This window comes from Scyliorhinus canicula, chromosome 1 (genome assembly GCF_902713615.1).
Source record: "Scyliorhinus canicula chromosome 1, sScyCan1.1, whole genome shotgun sequence".
NCBI lineage: Eukaryota > Metazoa > Chordata > Chondrichthyes > Carcharhiniformes > Scyliorhinidae > Scyliorhinus > Scyliorhinus canicula.
The window spans coordinates 57829288-57848142 of record NC_052146.1 but is presented as its reverse complement, the minus strand read 5'-3'; the positions used below and the strand labels follow the sequence as shown (position 1 = coordinate 57848142).

Genomic DNA, 18855 nt, shown 5'->3' with positions numbered 1-18855 from the left:
CGGCAACTACCAGTGTTCCCCCGGCGGCACTATGGAAATTAGGCCGCTGATTAATTGGGGGTGGGACGGGATTTCTCTACCCGAGGTCCTTGAGCCTGGATCAGGCCCACCATTGGATACTTAGGGCACTTAATGCAATGGGCCTTTCCCAAAGGAGTTGACATGAGGTTCTTGCCAACTCGCCAACCAACCTGAATTAAATTGTACCCAAAATCATAGAATCCATAGTGCAGAAGGAGGCCATTCGGCCATCGAGCCTCCACTGACCTTCTGAAAGAGCATCATACCTGGGCCCAAATTCCACACTATTCCCATAACCCCACCTAGGGCCAATTTAGTATAGCCAATCCACCTAACCTGCACATCTTTGGACTATGGGAGGAAACTGGAGCATTTGGAGGAAACCCGCACAGACACCTGAGGTCACAATCGAACCTGGCTCTCTGGCGCTGTGTGGAAGCAGTGCTAGCCATTGCCACCACACTGCCCCTAATGATGATCCGTCATCAATTTTGAACTACGTTTGTTGAGAGCTTTGCTCCCCTGGTGGGTTGGGTGTAGGAGGGGCAGGGGATTTGAATTTAAATTTCCTAATCCAAATAAGAAGAAAAATTACAAATATTAATTAGCAATTTTGTTTAAATGTGGGAAAAACACAAAGAGAAATAAGTTGAAACTCTGAGTGGACGTTCTTCATTTGAATAGGGTGATGAGGTCCACCCGCAGTGTTAATCAGCTGGACTTCTCTATCATTTTCAGTTTATAAAAATACATTGGGCTAATTTTACGCATTTGCGTGCCAATGCGGAGCCTTGCCAGGAAAACACTGGTGGAGATGGCAGAGGTGAATGGGACAAGCTGTTCTCAATTCTCAAGTTGTAATGTTTCCCCAATAGCAGAGTAAACTCTGAAAAAGATTCCCTCTACATCGACACCTTTCAACTGAACATAAGGAACACTGAAGTGTTGTACCTGGCAAGTTGAATTGTTTCTGCTGCCGGGTGCACTGCGATGAAGGGTGCAGGGGTGAAGGAGGTGTCGCGCTGGGAGGTAGAGGCGGCGCTGGAGATGACGGCGTCGAAGACGTAGTTGATGAAGGATTACTGCTGGAGTCCGGCTGGTAAGGGACTGATATATGATCCTGCAGGCAAAGAGAAAAGAAAGAACATGCATCCATAAGACTGCATGTCATGACACCACAAATCCCAGCTGGAGTGGAGAAGAGTTACCCTGATGCAAGAGACTGGGATTCATTTGACACACACAATTTGCATTAACTATTGTCCAATTCATGCATTTTGCGAGAGAAATAATCCTGCTCTACTTGGGAGGCTGTTTGCTTTATTTTTGCTCATGTGTTCGGAGACCTTGGGCTGGTGGAGTAATTGAATCCAGCGGGAAACCTGTCCATTCTCTCCCTAATTTCCCTGTCCTCACTGTAATTTTACCAGTGTCCGGTGTAGTTTTGAATCGGTCACAGGTCTGAAATACTCTGGGTGGGATTTAATGTCCCATAGCACATTTAGCCACGTGTTTCCCAGCACTCGCAGCATCAAGAAACACAGCGCCATAAAATGGCACTCGTATTAGATAGGGGACCTCAGTGGGAACGCGCGGCCGAGGTCACACGTAGGTCAATTTTGTGCACTGAGAAGCTTCGCTCGTCAGAACTCCTCAGTATAGTTAGAGATCAGGGTGCCATTTTTAAATGGTGTCCCAATCACTCGAGCCCCCAAAGTGACCCCAGACCACCCCCAAGCCTCAACGCACCAAGGGAGGGTCCCCCAGCTCCCACAGCACCCGTGCAGGGCACCCAAGGCCAGATTGTCACCATGCAAAAAATGCCACCTTGACAGTGCCAACCTGACAATGCCCCTGCCAGCTGACATGGGCACCTTGGCAGTGCCAGAATGCCAGTGCAAGGGCGCCACCCTGCCCAAAGGACATGCACCGGGAGCCTCCGATCCTCTGGGAGAGGCCACAATTTCCATTCTGCCTGGTCCCTGCTCGTGGAGACCTGTACTGAATGGCGCTTGCCCGAGGGCTCCGAGGCGAGGGAAATCTGCCCATTGAAGTAAGACTACCTGTTTCGCTTTAATATGCAGATTTGCTAAAATGTGATCCTGCCCACAATCGACGGTATTTACATCGTCTCGCGAGATCTCATTAGATCATCGTCAGATCTCGCGAGGGATTGTGAGCACGGTACATCCTGGGAGTGGGGTCTCCTGGCTTCTATTGGCCACGCTGCTTTTCGGGCACAGAGTGGCTGTAAAATCGTGCCCTCTGTTTCTCTCTGCAGACACTGCCATAACCTGCTGAGTATTTCTAGCATTTTCTGCTTTTTTTTGCCGATTTACAGCATCTGCTATATTTTGCAAGAAACTTCAGAGAGTCGTGAACACAGCCCAGTCCAACACATGAACCTGTCTCCTATCCATTGATTCCATCTACACCTCCTGCTGCCTGGGGAAAGCGGGCAGCAGAATGAAAGACCCCTCCTACCCGGCTTATTCACTCTTCCAACTTCTTCCATCGGGCAGGAGATACAAAAGTCTGAGAACACGCATGAACAGACTCAAAAACAGCTTTTTGACCGCTGTTATCCTCTTATGGACTGACCTCATTAACGCTTCACCCAATGCCAGTGTTATGTAATTACATTGTGTACCTTGTGTTGCCCTATTATGTATTTTCTTTTATTTGCTTTTCTTTTCAGGTACTTAAAGATCTGTTGAGCTGCTCACAGAAAAATACTTTTCACTGTACTTTGGCACATGTGACACGAAACAAAATCCTTCTACTTTTCCATTCAAGTTAGAAGGGGATTCTGATGAGAAAGAATGGGCAACAGTATGGCACTGAAATTCAGTGCCTGCACATGTGAGGTGATGTATTTTGCCTAAAAACAAAAAGGAAATTATATTTTGAATGGGGAAAGCTGTTTAATGTGGGGGAGCAGAGGTATCTGGGGGTTCATAGGGTTGAAAACATCAAAATCGAATAGAATACAGGGGTTTATGCCATCATGTTCATCCAGCAGAGGGCAGCAGAGCAGAGCTACTGATCTGCTGTTCTGGGGAAATTTGCATACGTGCAGTGCGGTCAGCCTAAGTTGAAGGTGGAGCTGCGAAGGAGACCCGAGGAGTTTGAGTGAAGGCAATCATCCAGCAGAGGGCAGCAGAGCAGAGCTACTGATCTGCTGTTCTGGGGAAATTTGCATACGTGCAGTGCGGTCAGCCTAAGTTGAAGGTGGAGCTGCGAAGGAGACCCGAGGAGTTTGAGTGAAGGCAATCATCCAGCAGAGGGCAGCAGAGCAGAGCTACTGATCTGCTGTTCTGGGGAAATTTGCATACGTGCAGTGCGGTCAGCCTAAGTTGAAGGTGGAGCTGCGAAGGAGACCCGAGGAGTTTGAGTGAAGGCAATCATCCAGCAGAGGGCAGCAGAGCAGAGCTACTGATCTGCTGTTCTGGGGAAATTTGCATACGTGCAGTGCGGTCAGCCTAAGTTGAAGGTGGAGCTGCGAAGGAGACCCGAGGAGTTTGAGTGAAGGCAATCATCCAGCAGAGGGCAGCAGAGCAGAGCTACTGATCTGCTGTTCTGGGGAAATTTGCATATGTGCAGTGCAGTCAGCCTAAGTTGAAGGTGGTTTGTGGAGAGGCTGTTGGCAAGAGACAGTTAAACCCGAAACACTTCGTGAGTGTTTCCCACCCTACCTCCTCCTCTAACCAACCCCCCCACCCCACGGTGGTTGGGAAGCGGGAGCAGGGGCCTGTCGTGAAGGTGAGTGAGTGCCTTTAAATTTGCTTACCTTTCAGCGGGAGCAGGGTTTGAGGTAATATCAGGTAAGCTCTTCCTTTCTTTTTCTTTTTCTTGTTTTTTTTTTATATCTAGAGGTGATGTCAGGGAAGGCAGTACAATGCTCCTCCTGCAGAATGTTTGAGGTGAGGGACGCCGTCAGTGTCCCTGCTGATTTCATCTGTGGGAAGTGCACCCAACTCCAGCTCCTCAAAAACCGTGTTAGGGACCTGGAGCTTGAGCTGGATGAACTTCGGATCATTCGGGAGGCAGAGGGGGTCATAGATAGGAGCTTCAGGGAAGTAGTTACACCAAAGACTAGAGATAGATGGGTAACTGTAAGAGGGACTGGGAAGAAGCAGTCAGTGCAGGGACCCCCTGCGGTCGTTCCCCTGAGTAACAAGTATACCGTTTTGGATACTTGTGGGGGGGACGTCTTACCAGGGATAAGCCATGGGGTACGGGCCTCTGGCACGGAGTCTGTCCCTGTTGCTCAGAAGGGAAGGGGGGAAAGGAGTAGAACATTAGTAATTGGGGACTCAATAGTCAGGGGCACAGATAGGAGATTTTGTGGGAGCGAGAGAGACTCACGTTTGGTATGTTGCCTCCCAGGTGCAAGGGTACGTGATGTCTCGGATCGTGTTTTCCGGGTCCTTAAGGGGGAGGGGGAGCAGCCCCAAGTCGTAGTCCACATTGGCACTAACGACATAGGTAGGAAAGGGGACAAGGATGTCAGGCAGGCCTTTAGGGAGCTAGGATGGAAGCTCAGAGCGAGAACAAACAGAGTTGTTATCTCTGGGTTGTTGCCCGTGCCACGTGATAGTGAGATGAGGAATAGGGAGAGAGAGCAATTAAACACGTGGCTACAGGGATGGTGCAGGCGGGAGGGATTCAGATTTCTGGATAACTGGGGCTCTTTCTGGGGAAGGTGGGACCTCTATAGACAGGATGGTCTACATCTGAACCTGAGGGGCACCAATATCCTGGGGGGGAGATTTGTTAGTGCTCTTTGGGGGGGTTTAAACTAATTCAGCAGGGGCATGGGAACCTGGATTGTAGTTTTGGGGTACGGGACATTGAGAGTATAGAGGTCAGGAGCACAGATTTGACTTCGCAGGAGGGTGCCAGTGTTCAGGTAGGTGGTTTGAAGTGTGTCTACTTCAATGCCAGGAGTATACGAAATAAGGTAGGGGAACTGGCAGCATGGGTTGGTACCTGGGACTTCGATGTTGTGGCCATTTCAGAGACATGGATAGAGCAGGGACAGGAATGGTTGTTGCAGGTTCCGGGGTTTAGGTGTTTTAGTAAGCTCAGAGAAGGGGGCAAAAGAGGGGGAGGTGTGGCGCTGCTAGTCAGGGACAGTATTACGGTGGCGGAAAGGATGCTAGATGGGGACTCTTCTTCTGAGGTAGTATGGGCTGAGGTTAGAAACAGGAAAGGAGAGGTCACCCTGTTGGGAGTTTTCTATAGGCCACCTAATAGTTCTAGGGATGTAGAGGAAAGGATGGCGAAGATGATTCTGGAAAAGAGCGAAAGTAACAGGGTAGTTGTTATGGGAGACTTTAACTTTCCAAATATTGACTGGAAAAGATATAGTTCGAGTACATTAGCTGGGTCATTCTTTGTACAATGTGTGCAGGAGGGTTTCCTGACACAATATGTTGACAGGCCAACAAGAGGCGAGGCCACATTGGATTTGGTTTTGGGTAATGAACCAGGCCAGGTGTTAGATCTGGAGGTAGGTGAGCACTTTGGAAACAGTGACCACAATTCGGTGACCTTTACGTTAGTGATGGAAAGGGATAAGTATACCCCGCAGGGCAAGAGTTATAGCTGGGGGAAGGGCAATTATGATGCCATTAGACATGACTTAGGATGTGTTGGTTGGAGAAGTAGGCTGCAAGGGTTGGGCACACTGGATATGTGGAGCTTGTTCAAGGAACAGCTATTGCATGTTCTTGATAAGTACGTACCAGTCAGGCAGGGAGGAAGGGGTCGAGCGAGGGAACTGTGGTTTACCAAAGAAGTGGAATCTCTTGTTAAGAGGAAGAAGGAGGCCTATGTGAAGATGAGGCGTGAAGTTTCAGTTGGGGCGCTTGATAGTTACAAGCAAGCGAGGAAGGATCTAAAGAGAGAGCTGAGACGAGCAAGGAGGGGACATGAGAAGTCTTTGGCAGGTAGGATCAAGGAAAACCCAAAAGCTTTCTATAGGTATGTCAGGAATAAAAGAATGACTAGGGTAAGAGTAGGGCCAGTCAAGGACAGTGGTGGGAAGTTGTGTGTGGAGGCTGAGGAGATAAGCGAGATACTAAATGAATACTTTTCGTCAGTATTCACTCAAGAAAAAGATAATATTGTGGAGGAGAATGCTGAGACCCAGGCTATTAGAATAGATGGCATTGAGGTGCGTAGGGAAGAAGTGTTGGCAATTCTGGACAAGGTGAAAATAGATAAGTCCCCGGGGCCGGATGGGATTTATCCTAGGATTCTCTGGGAAGCCAGGGAAGAGATTGCTGAGCCTTTGGCTTTGATTTTTAGGTCATCATTGGCTACAGGAATAGTGCCAGAGGACTGGAGGATAGCAAATGTGGTCCCTTTGTTCAAGAAGGGGAGTAGAGATAACCCCGGTAACTATAGGCCGGTGAGCCTAACGTCTGTGGTGGGTAAAGTCTTGGAGAGGATTATAAAAGATACGATTTATAATCATCTAGATAGGAATAATATGATTAGGGATAGTCAGCATGGTTTTGTGAAGGGTAGGTCATGCCTCACAAACCTTATCGAGTTCTTTGAGAAGGTGACTGAACAGGTAGATGAGGGTAGAGCAGTTGATGTGGTGTATATGGATTTCAGTAAAGCATTTGATAAGGTTCCCCACGGTCGGCTATTGCAGAAAATACGGAGGCTGGGGATTGAGGGTGATTTAGAGATGTGGATCAGAAATTGGCTAGTTGAAAGAAGACAGAGAGTGGTAGTTGATGGCAAATGTTCAGAATGGAGTTCAGTTACGAGTGGCGTACCACAAGGATCTGTTCTGGGGCCGTTGCTGTTTGTCATTTTTATAAATGACCTAGAGGAGGGCGCAGAAGGATGGGTGAGTAAATTTGCAGACGACACTAAAGTCGGTGGAGTTGTAGACAGTGCGGAAGGATGTTGCAGGTTACAGAGGGACATAGATAAGCTGCAGAGCTGGGCTGAGAGGTGGCAAATGGAGTTTAATGTGGAGAAGTGTGAGGTGATTCACTTTGGAAAGAATAACAGAAATGCGGAATATTTGGCTAATGGTAAAATTCTTGGTAGTGTGGATGAGCAGAGGGATCTCGGTGTCCATGTACATAGATCCCTGAAAGTTGCCACCCAGGTTGATAAGGTTGTGAAGAAGGCCTATGGTGTGTTGGCCTTTATTGGTAGAGGGATTGAGTTCCGGAGCCATGAGGTCATGTTGCAGTTGTACAAAACTCTAGTACGGCCGCATTTGGAGTATTGCGTACAGTTCTGGTCGCCTCATTATAGGAAGGACGTGGAAGCTTTGGAACGGGTGCAGAGGAGATTTACCAGGATGTTGCCTGGTATGGAGGGAAAATCTTATGAGGAAAGGCTGATGGACTTGAGGTTGTTTTCGTTAGAGAGAAGAAGGTTAAGAGGTGACTTAATAGAGGCATACAAAATGATCAGAGGGTTAGATAGGGTGGACAGCGAGAGCCTTCTCCCGCGGATGGAGGTGGCTAGCACGAGGGGACATAGCCTTAAATTGAGGGGTAATAGATATAGGACAGAGGTCAGAGGTGGGTTTTTTACGCAAAGAGTGGTGAGGCCGTGGAATGCCCTACCTGCAACAGTAGTGAACACGCCAACATTGAGGGCATTTAAAAATTTATTGGATAAGCATATGGATGATAAGGGCATAGTGTAGGTTAGATGGCCTTTAGATTTTTTCCATGTCGGTGCAACATCGAGGGCCGAAAGGCCTGTACTGCGCTGTATCGTTCTATGTTCTATGTACAGATTATAAAAGTTGAATTCAATCTACATAAAGACTCAGTAAGACCACAGTTGGAGGTTTATGTGCTGTATGTGTTCTGCAAAGGAGAAAATTGGGAGGCTACAGCACAGGTTTACTGGGATGCAACACGCACGGCAAAATACATAAATTAAGAAGACTTAAAAGTTAGGGTAATTTTCATTAGAGCAGAAAATGTTATGGGGTAATTAGATAGAGGTGCTTATAATTATGAACGGATGAGACAGAATGGACCATTTCAAGTAGCCGAAGGGGCTTTGGAACACTGATATATAATCATAAGTTTAATGAGATTTAGGACAGAGAGCAGGTGAAACATTTTTGAAATGGGGGTTGCGAGGTTGTCGGACATGTGTTTGGTCTTCGCGATTGAACAATGCATGGAATTCCATGCATGGAATTTTTCTGAGGTGGCAAAGGTTCCACTGCTGGGGATGGAAGCAGGAGCTGACCTTGCTTTGGCTGGCAGTGGTATCCAGGGTTGCATATTGACACCATCTGCCAATGACGAGACCATGGAATGCGCATAAAGGAGGGTGCTCCTACCTAAACCCATTGGGGTGGGCCACCATGCAGCAGAGAGCCATTCCCGATGTGGACCACATTCCCACACAGCTAGAAAGTGGCCCTTAACTGGTTTAATTAAGTGGCTCAATTGGTCTCAAGATGTTGGTCAAGTTGCCAACTTTCCCACTGCTGGCAAAATGGCATGAAAGCAGGAAGGCATCGGTCACCCTGCCCTGCCCTTGGATGCCATGTCATGCCATTTGTTCAGCCTTCCTGTTTCTCAACCTGTGTCAAAGGGCCTAGATAATTCCATCACATATCAACATTTAAGAGCAAGTTAGATAGGCGGTTGAGGGAAAGGTGGGATAGACAGATATGGGAGCAGAACTGGTAAATGGGATTAGGACCATGTCTTGTGTCAATGATAAACTCAAACCAGATTCTTTGGCCTCCCACAACATGTTTCTCACCGGCAAGATGTTGGCTGGTGGCGGAACTTCTGGTACCACTGCTACCAATATAATTCCCCATTGAATCCACCCCTCGCCGCTGGAAAACCCGCGGCTGGGGTGCGCTTTTGATGAGACCATAAGACATAGGAGCAGAATTAAGCTACTCGGTCCATCGAGTCTGCTCCGCCATTCAATCATGGCTGATATTTTTCTCATCCTCATTTTCCAGCCTTCTCCCCGTAACCCCTGATCCCCTTATTAATCAAGAATCTATCTATCCCCCGCATAATCTTCCAAACACCAAAGAGTACAGACCCAGAGTCCTCAACCATTCCTCATACGACAAGCTCTTTATTCCTGTGATCATTTGGGTGAACCTCCTCTGGAACCTTTCCAAGGCCAGCACATCCTTCCTTAGATACGGGGCCCAAAACTGCTCACAATACTCCAAATGGGATCTGACCAGAGCCTTATACAGTCTCAGAAGTACATCGCTGGTCTTGTATTCTAGCCCTCTCGACATGAATGCTAGCATTGCATTTGCCGTCCTAACTGCCGACTGAACCCGCACATTAACCTGAAGAGAATCGTGAACAAGGAATCCCAAGTCCTTTTGTGCTTCTGATTTCTGAAGCATTTTCCCATTCAGAAAATAGTCTATGCCTCCATTCCTCCTTCCATAGTGCATAACCTCACACTTTTCCACATTGTATTACATCTGCCGCTTCTTTGCCCACTTTCCAAGCCTGTCGAAGTCCTTCTGCAGCCCGCCTGCTTCCTCAATACTACCTGTCCGTCTACAGATTTTTGTATCATCTGCAAACTTAGCAACAGTGCCTTCAGTTCCTTCTTCCAGAACATTAATGTATATTTTCAAAAGTTCTGGTCCCAGCACCGACCCCTGAGGCGTACCACTAGTCACCGGCTGTCATCCTGAAAAAGACCCCTTTATCCCCACTCTCTGCCTTCTGCCAGTCAGCCAATCCTCTATCCATGCCAGGATCTTACTCTTCACACCATAGGCTCTTAACTTATTTAACAGTCTCCTCTGCGGCACCTTGTCAAAGGCCTTCTGGAAATCTAAATAAATCACATCCACTGGTTCTCTTTGGTCTAACTTCTTTGTTACTTCTTCAAAGAACTCTAACAGATTTGTCAGACATGACCTCCCCTTGACGAAGCCGTACACACTCAGCACTTCCAAGTATTCCGTGATTTCATCTTTAATAATGGACTCTAAAATCCTACCAATGACCGAAGTCAGGCTAACCGGCCTATAATTTCCCGTCTTCTGCCTCCCTCCCTTCTTAAACAGTGGTGTTACATTAGCCACTTTCCAGTCCTCTAGGACCATTCCTGCCTCCAGTGATTCCTGAAGGATCACCACCAATGCCTCCACAATCTCCACAGCTATCTCTTTTTGAACCCTGGGGTATAATCCATCCGGTCCAGGTGATTTATCCACCTTCAGACCTTTCATTTTTCCCAGAACCTTCTCCTTAGTGATGGTCACTGCACTCACCTCTACCTCCTGATTCTCCTGAAGCTCTGGCATACAATTGGTTTCACCACCGTGAAGACTGATGTAAAGTAACTATTCAGTTCCTCTGCCATTTCTTTGTTTCCTATTATTACCTCTCCGGCCCCATTTTCCAGTGGTCCAATGTCTATTTATGCATCTCTCTTACAGTTTATATATTGAAAAAAATTCTTCCTGTCTTTCTTTATATTACATGCTAGCTTGCACTCATATTTCATCTTCTCCCCCCTTATTGCTTTTTTAGTTGTCCTCTGCGCATTTTAAAGACTTCCCAAAACTCTGGCTTCCTACTAATCCTCACTACTTTATTTGCTTTTTCTTTTGCTTTTATGCTGTCCTTGCCTTCCCTCGTCAGCTATGGATGCCTCATCCTCCCCTAGCATGTTTCCTCCTCCATGGGATGAATTTCTGTTGTGCCTCCCGAATAACATCCCAAAACCCCTGCCATTGCTGTTCCACTGTCTTCCCTGCTGGGCTCCTTTTCCAATCATCTCTGGCCAGCTCCTCCCTCATGTCTTTGTAGTTACCCTTATTTAATTGTAAGGCCGTTACATCTGGTTGCAGCTTCTCCCTTTCAAACTGCAGGGTAAATTCTATCATATTGTGGTCACTGCTCCCGAAAGCTTCCTTCACCTTAAGTTCCCTAATTAAGTCTGCCTCATTACACAGCACCAAATCCAGAATTGCCTGTTCCCTAATAGGCTCTGTCATAAGTTGCTCCAAAAAACCATCTCTTAGACATTCCATAAATTCCTTTTCTTGGGATCCACTACCAACCTGATTTTCCCAGTCCACCTGCATAATGATGCCTCCCATGATTATTGTAATATTGCTTTATTTACATGCCTTTTTGATCTCCTGATTTATTTTCTGCCCTACACCCTGCTACTGCTAGTGGGCCTGTACCTAACTCCCATCAGGGTCTTTTTACCGTTGCGAATCCTCAACTCGACCCACAGAGATTCTATGCTTTCTGATCCTATATTGCTCCTGGCTATCGATTTAACTTCATTCCAAACAATGCAACCCCGCCCCCTTTGCCCATCTGCCTGTCCTTTCGATAGGTCACATATCCTTGTAAATTTAGATTCCAACCCTGATCCCCTTGCAGCCACGTCTCTGTGATGCCCACAGCATTGTACCAGTCAATTACAATGGGCACAACAAGCTCATTTACCTTGTTCCATATACTGCGCGCATTTAGGTACAACACCCTTAATCCTGCATTGACCACCTCCCTTTTCACACTTGTCACCTTTTTTGCTCTGCCTGAGGGTGATGTTGTTCTCTTATTTTGGCTCCCCGCTTGGGTCACTGTCTATGAGGAGTCTGCACGTTCTCCCCATGTCTGTGTGGGTTTCCTCCAGGTGCTCCGGTTTCCTCCCACAGGCCAAAGACATGCAGGTTATGTGGATTAGCCAAGATAAATTGCCCTTAGTGACCAAAAAGGGTAGAAGGGGTTATTGAATTACGGGGATAGTGTGAAAGTGAGGGCTTAAATGGGTCGGTGCAGACTCGATGGGCCGAATGGCCTTCTTCTGCACTGTATGTTCTATGAAACCAGTGTCAACTGTTGTGAAAACCCAGCTGGTACACTGATGTCCTTCAGGGGAAAAATACCTGGTTGACTCTTAACTGCCCCCTCAAGAGCAATTAGGGATGGGCATAAATGCTGGCACAGCCTGTGACTCACACATCCCATGAACGAAAAAATTAAAAAATCAGTCCTAATGCTTCCTTATTATTTTTATATAAGTAAAATTATGCAGCAATGACTGCAATTTAAAGCCATTTTTGCAATTATCTGCAATTTTGCTCCCTCACTGTTCTCCCAAGACTATTGGAGAGGCACAATTCCACAGGTGCCAGCAAGTCTCCTCCACTTCACACAAGTGAATATTTTTCATGTGCTTTCATAGTCAGTGAGCATGGAGGGAATTACTGACCCCGGTCTGCTGCTGTTTCTCATCTGATGTCCACCACATGTACTTTCAGCAAAGGTCAGAATCGAGGAAAATCCCACCCTTAAACGTCAGTTCTGAAGAAAGTTAGCAGGGAGCCCCTGCTACAAAGTGCATGTGTGCGGAGCTCACTGAATCATACAAGACAGGAGGAGAAGGCCATTTAGCCCATCGTGACTATACCAGATGTCTGAAAGAGCTAGACAATTAGTCTTACTTCCCTGCTATTCCCATATGCATAGCTCTGCAAATAGAAACAGAAACATAAAAAATATAAGCAAGAGGAGGCCATTTGGCCCTTTGAGCCCAATCTGCCATTCATTATAATCATGGCTAATCATCAAGTTCAATACCGTCCCCTCCATATCCTTTGATCCCTTTAGCCCCAAGGACTATATCTAATTCCTTCTTGAAATTACTCAACGTTTTGTCCTCAACGACTTTCTGTGGTAACGAATTCCAGTTATCAGTCTCTGGTTAAGGAAGTTTCTCCTCAACTCAGTCCTAAAAGATTTACCGATTTAGTTTCCCATCATGTGAGAGTCCCTTCACCCCAGGAATCAGCCTGGTAACCTTTGCTGCACTCCCTCCATAACACGAACATCTCTCCTCAAGCAAGGATACACAAAGACACCAAGTTCTCACTGAGAATCCACCTCTTTCAATTTATAACCATTCAAATAATAATCTGCCTTGCTATTATCCAAAGCGGATAACCTCACATTTATCCATATTATACTGCATCTGCCATGCACTCACTCAGCCTGTCCAAATCCAGCTGAAGCATCTCTGTACCTGTCTCACAACTCACTCTCTCACCCAACTTTGTATCATCTGCAAATTTGGAGATAATCATCCAAACCATTCATATATAACGTGAACAGTTGCGGGACCGAGCACAGATCCCTGCAGTACTCCACTAGTCACTGCCTGCCAATCAGACCTTTCCTTTCTTTAGAATATATCAAACTCCCCGTTTAAAATTATGATTGAACCTATAGCTACCATTCTTTCAGGCAGTACAATGCAGATTATAACAATTTTTTTATTTATTCACCTTCGCAGCTTATATCTGGATTTTCTTTTACTAATTATTAATTAATTGATTGCTGCCAGTGGAAACACCTTTTCCTCATCTATCCTATCAAAATTCCTCATGGGCTTGAACTCCATGAAATTGCTCCTTAAATGCCATTTGTCTCGGAAGAACAACATCAGCTTCCCAATTATTTTTTTCCAATTAAGGGGCAATTTAATGCGGCCAATCCACCTAACCTGCACATCTTTGGGTTGTGGGGGTGAAACCCATGCAAACACAGGGAGAATGTGTAAACTCCACACAGAAGTGATCCGTGGCCAGGATCGAACCTGGGTATCAGCACCGTAGGCAGCAGTGCTAACCACTGCGCCATCCTCCCTAGTTTTTTTCTGAAGCGTATCTTCACACCCACACTGTTTTAGCCTTTGAGGAAATAGTGGAAGGATTCCTGAGCTGATTCTCAGCCCATTGAACCGTATTATGCATGCTCCTTCCATGGTCAGCACGTCCTGGCATTGAGGTTGAACCTGAAGCTCCTGCTCTTGAGGTAGGGATGCCACCACTGCGGCATAAGACCTCCTAGCTTCACCACATAACTGAATTCCCTAAATCGTGGGATCATTCTGGTACATCTCCTCTGCATCCTCTCCAAGATCTTGAGATGAGGGACATTATTGGCTGAGTTTTGAGATCCCCATGGTTATCCTGCCACCAATCCCTGTTTAGCACACTTTAGCTATGAGAAATAGATACTGAAGCAAGGATCTGCAGCCCATTCATCATAGAATCATAGAATTTACAGTGCAGAAGGAAGCCATTCGGCCCATTGAGTCTGCACCGACCCTTGGAAAGATGGTTCTCCACACAGTAGTAGTTGCTATTTCTCTTCCTATGTCTCACAAAGATCCTGTCCCGTTACTGTAATCACTGTGGAAAAGTGTGGAAACTGTCACATGATATTTCAATAGGTTTATACTTGAGTTCCTCTTCCACGGCCATCAAATCACATGGGCCATCTTCAAACAGAGATGGCCTCATACTGAAAGGGAATCCCAGTTTCCAGATGTTCTGCTTCACCTCAAGTTTATGGAGGCATTTTAAAACAACCGTCCTGCAAAGTCTAGCGTGGTAACAATATGATTAGTTTGAAGGCCATATCCCTGCTATACCACAAAAATCCTGTGCACCAATGCCAGTTCCTTCCTTCACCCTGACATTGTGGAAGATTGTCCAAATTCGTTCAATCCCATAAATGTAACCATCCAATTACTGACCATTTGGCCTCGTCAGTGAAGGAAGATCAGGTGATAAGTATTAATCAAACTAATCATATTGTTACCCATTGTTAGATGGTAACTTCAGAGGCAATGGGGGGATGACATTTTATTGAAGGTGTGGGCGGGAGGTAGTTGACAGACACCACAAAGCTACATGCTACCTGCTAATTATAACAGATTTGACAGGTTTCTTTTTTATTCACAAGTTTCCATTGATAAAAAAGATACCAGTGTCTAATTTGCTTTAATCTGCCGAAACATTTTTTTTACCGGTACATGACTATAAGCCGGTACTACCATCTGTGTTTTTTTTTTATCATTCACAGATGGTTAAACAGATTAGTTTATGAGTGAGGAGCAGCTTCCTGAAAAATATCACCTTTGTAATTTATTCATGTTTCATGTTACAGCTTAACCAATTCAGAGTACTGACTAAATATTATCCAAGCTGCCAAGCAAAATAAGCTTGGAGTGTGTTTGACAATTTAAATTGCACTTGCTCTCCTGATTCAGTGCCATTCAGTGGGTTGTACAGAGAATCAAACACTGCTGAAATTGTTATCATTTCATCCTGCTAGGCTCGTCAAAAGTAAGGTAAATTGTGCCAATCTGGATCTAATTTCTGCGCTCGCAATACAGTTTCGCGTTTTAAAACGTTGCTCAAATGCATTGTAATCTTGAAGCAATTCTAATAAGCACAATGATGTTTGTGAAGAACTAGCTTAGTTTTACACTGTAAAACATGCAACGATGTGCAAAGATACTAAGCAGACGCTAACAGTGCACAAGGGCCGGTGCAGACTCAATGGGCCGAATGGCCTCCTTCTGCACTGTAAATTCTATGATTCTATGAAAGTGATTAAGTAGCAAGGGCTAGTGACTGACTTCATGAAATGTATGAACTGCAGAATGCTCTGCAACCAAATCATTTGATTTTGTTTTAAAACAAAGTTATAAAGTTGTGTTAAGCATTCAACTGTGCCAAGAAGAAAACAAACAGGAAATTCTAATATTTCTAGCATACGCAATGGGAGTTTAATCAATGATTCATGAGCTACCTATGATATGGTCAGAGACATTGCCAAACATATTAGATATAATTTACATGACATTCCTTGAGTATGAGATCTGTTTAATCTATTATTCAATGCTTTTTACCATTCTAAACATCACACCAGAATTAAACAAATTAATGAAGCTAGAGAGACAGTTGTCTGCTTCTGTGCTCGCCAGACTGTGACTTTCAGTCATTAAAACAAGCAGTTTGTAAGTTCCAGATAAATTTTAGAGCTTTGCCATAAAGCAGCAGCAGATCATGAGAAACCACTGCCTCTTTAGGCTTGACAGCGTTTGACTTATACTGATGGCAGGGACAGTCATTGTTACAGCAGGAAGTCATCATTTGCTCAATAACCTATACTTAACAGCCCACTTACTTCTGTAGATCAGCAAAGCCAACTTCAACAAGGTCTTATTTAATGTTTCTCCTTGTTCAGATGCTAATTGGCTTGGCAGTGCACCAGCAGTTAGTTATAATAGCAGGCACACTGTGATAATGTGCCGCTAGTTTAATGGGCATAAACAAATACTGCATCTATCTTTCTGGTGCACGTAAATTATAATTTATCCATTAAGAAGGAATTCCCAGATAAATGCAAGGACAGAGCTGATAATAGTCAGAATTTATATAAATGATATTTGAATGAAGTTAAGAGTTGATGTAGCCCTTTTTTCATAAGGACATGAAGGAGTCTACACCAAGTAGTTCAAAGAAACTTAATTTATTTACAATAACTATTTTATACGCGGTAGATGTACCTTGCCGATGCCAAACTGGCCCGCTTTATATACCATACAATGATACTTTGTTTAGAGGTCCCCTTTAACAGGGAGTTTGTATTCCGCAAGGTTCACGGGGAAGTTAATTGTTCCCACCCTGTAAGATCCTGGTGAGTTATAACACCTCTCAATTCAAACTTGTGAGTTCTCAGACGAAACCCGTCGCAGCCCCTATCAGCAACGTGAGATGACGAAGCACAACCAGGCTACATCAGAGGAGATGATGCAGAACTTCGTATTGGAAATAGTGCAAATGACAACAGTCACTCTGTAGAGTTCAGCAAAGCCAAAGTGCCAGGTGGCTCAAAACACGTGACAAAAGTTATCACGGAGCAATGGTGACATTCGCTAATCATTGAGGTGCAATTGCAAGCTTGCTCCAAATATTTAGTGGTGTCACACGTATTCCGCAAATTTTCCACAAATCACAAAGTCAAATCTTATTTCACAAATGAACAAGCACATAAGTAATGTGGTAACATCATTATAAATTTACTGTGGACCATTCCACCCACCTCCTCGACTGAAGGATAAGCAGAAAAATGACACGTTCAAAAGCTATGCTCATTTTTTGTAAATGACCTGTGCATTTGTTTTGTTTTCCATGGGAGTTCTTATCACCTGGCAAATTGTTTCTGGGCAATTCAAACCAAATTTTCGCTTTCATGGAATTTCAAATCAACAGCTCATGAGATTTTGGAAACAACTCTTGAACAGATCAAAACTGAAATAAAACAGAACTGGGCTTTTATATTCTGGAAGAATTAGAGGACTTTCTGAATTTTCAGTTTTCCACTATTCAAATTTAATCAGGAATTGTCAATTACATGCAAAATGAATCAGTCTTAACTTTATTGACAGTCCGGAACTCCTCCTTTTGTGCAGTGGCCATTTTTGATTCTCCTTTCAATCACATAACCAATCAACTTTCAGCACCTATCAAAATACATTGAACACACTGGCTTTTAAACTGCTAATGTGTTGTCCTGTGGCGCAATGGTACTATCCTTACCTCTGGGCCAGTAGCTCCGGCTTCAAGTCCCCCTTCAGAATGTGCTTTCATAAAATGACCGAACAGGTTAATTGCCAGCCTGCAAATCCTTACAACATGCCTGCTGACAGGCGGGAAGAGTGGCAGAGTTTCCTGGTCAGCCAGTTTGCAGAAGGCAAAACCACTGCAATACTTTGCCAAACATATCATGGACTCATCCAATGGAAGTCATGGTAATCAATGCCCTCTTGGGGTTGCTACTTGAAGGAGGAGGAATGTACTATAACTCAGCAATAATCAAAATTGAAAAAACGATCCAACCTTTGTCACAGGAAGTTTTGGAGCAGGAAATAGAAGTATAATTATCATTGTTCTTTTCAAATCATTCCACGACTTCATCCCCATATCTCTGTAATCTCATTTGGCGCAACAAAACATAGAGATCTATGTATTCCTCCAATTCTGGACTCTTGCACATTACTCCATAATTGGCCTTGCCTCCTGGTGCCTCGCCCAAAGCTCTGAAATTCCATTTCTATGCCCCCCCACCAGTCTGTTTCCCTCTTCTCCTTAAAGATACTCCTTAATTGGTACATCTTTAACCAAGTTTTTAGTTGCCCAACCAAATATCGCCACTATGGTTGAGTGTCAAATTCTGTTTGGCATGGCAGCACGGTGGCGCAGTGGGTAGTACTGCTATCTGATGGCGTCAAGGTCCCAGGTTTGATCCTGGCTCTGGGTCACTGTCCGTGTGGAGTTTGCACATTCTCCCCGTGTTTGCGTGGGTTTCGCCCCACAACCCAAAAATGTGCAGGGTAGGTGGATTGGCCATGCTAAATTGCCCCTTAATTGGAAAAAATGAATTGGGTACTCTAAATTTAAAAAAACTAAATTCTGTTTGATGACAGAATGCTTTACCACGTTAAAGATGCTATAGATATGTAAGTAGCTGTTGTTGAACAGATGACATAAATAACATCCATTCACCTCAAGGATATCAGCGCGTGAAACTCAGTAGATTTAAAAACCCAACGCCTGGACATAAAACTGCCATTGCCAATTGCCCGCTCGATTTTCACTTCCAAAAATATCATGGTTAATGTGTAATGTCAGCAGCAACACCTTCACTGATACATCTGACTGGTGTATGGAAGCTGTAAGCAAGTACAATGACTTACCTTATTAATTTTGTTGGTTTTAGGCAGTGTTTGGCTGGAGTGCAGATCGGAGTACCTGGGTGGCTTCTTGAGTGGATTATTAATGTCACATGGCACAGATTCTGTTCGCACAAGTCTTGCTGAAAATCAAAAATGGCTACAAGTGAGGAAAAAACTATACATATTAACATTATTATGCATAACTGTATGAATTATTCCATAATTAGCCACTTAGCTGACTAGTTAGGACTGCTCAACCTTATTAAAGTCAGT

General features: G+C 44.9%; 1 protein-coding gene across 1 annotated transcript in view; it reads right to left on the bottom strand.

Annotated features, from left to right (window-relative positions):
- Positions 1-18855, bottom strand: part of ksr2 (kinase suppressor of ras 2) — a 592582-nt gene that overhangs the window by 144921 nt on the left and 428806 nt on the right. The window contains 2 exon segments of the mRNA XM_038791136.1: positions 973-1141; positions 18604-18722. Coding sequence (XP_038647064.1) covers positions 973-1141; positions 18604-18722 — 288 coding nt within the window.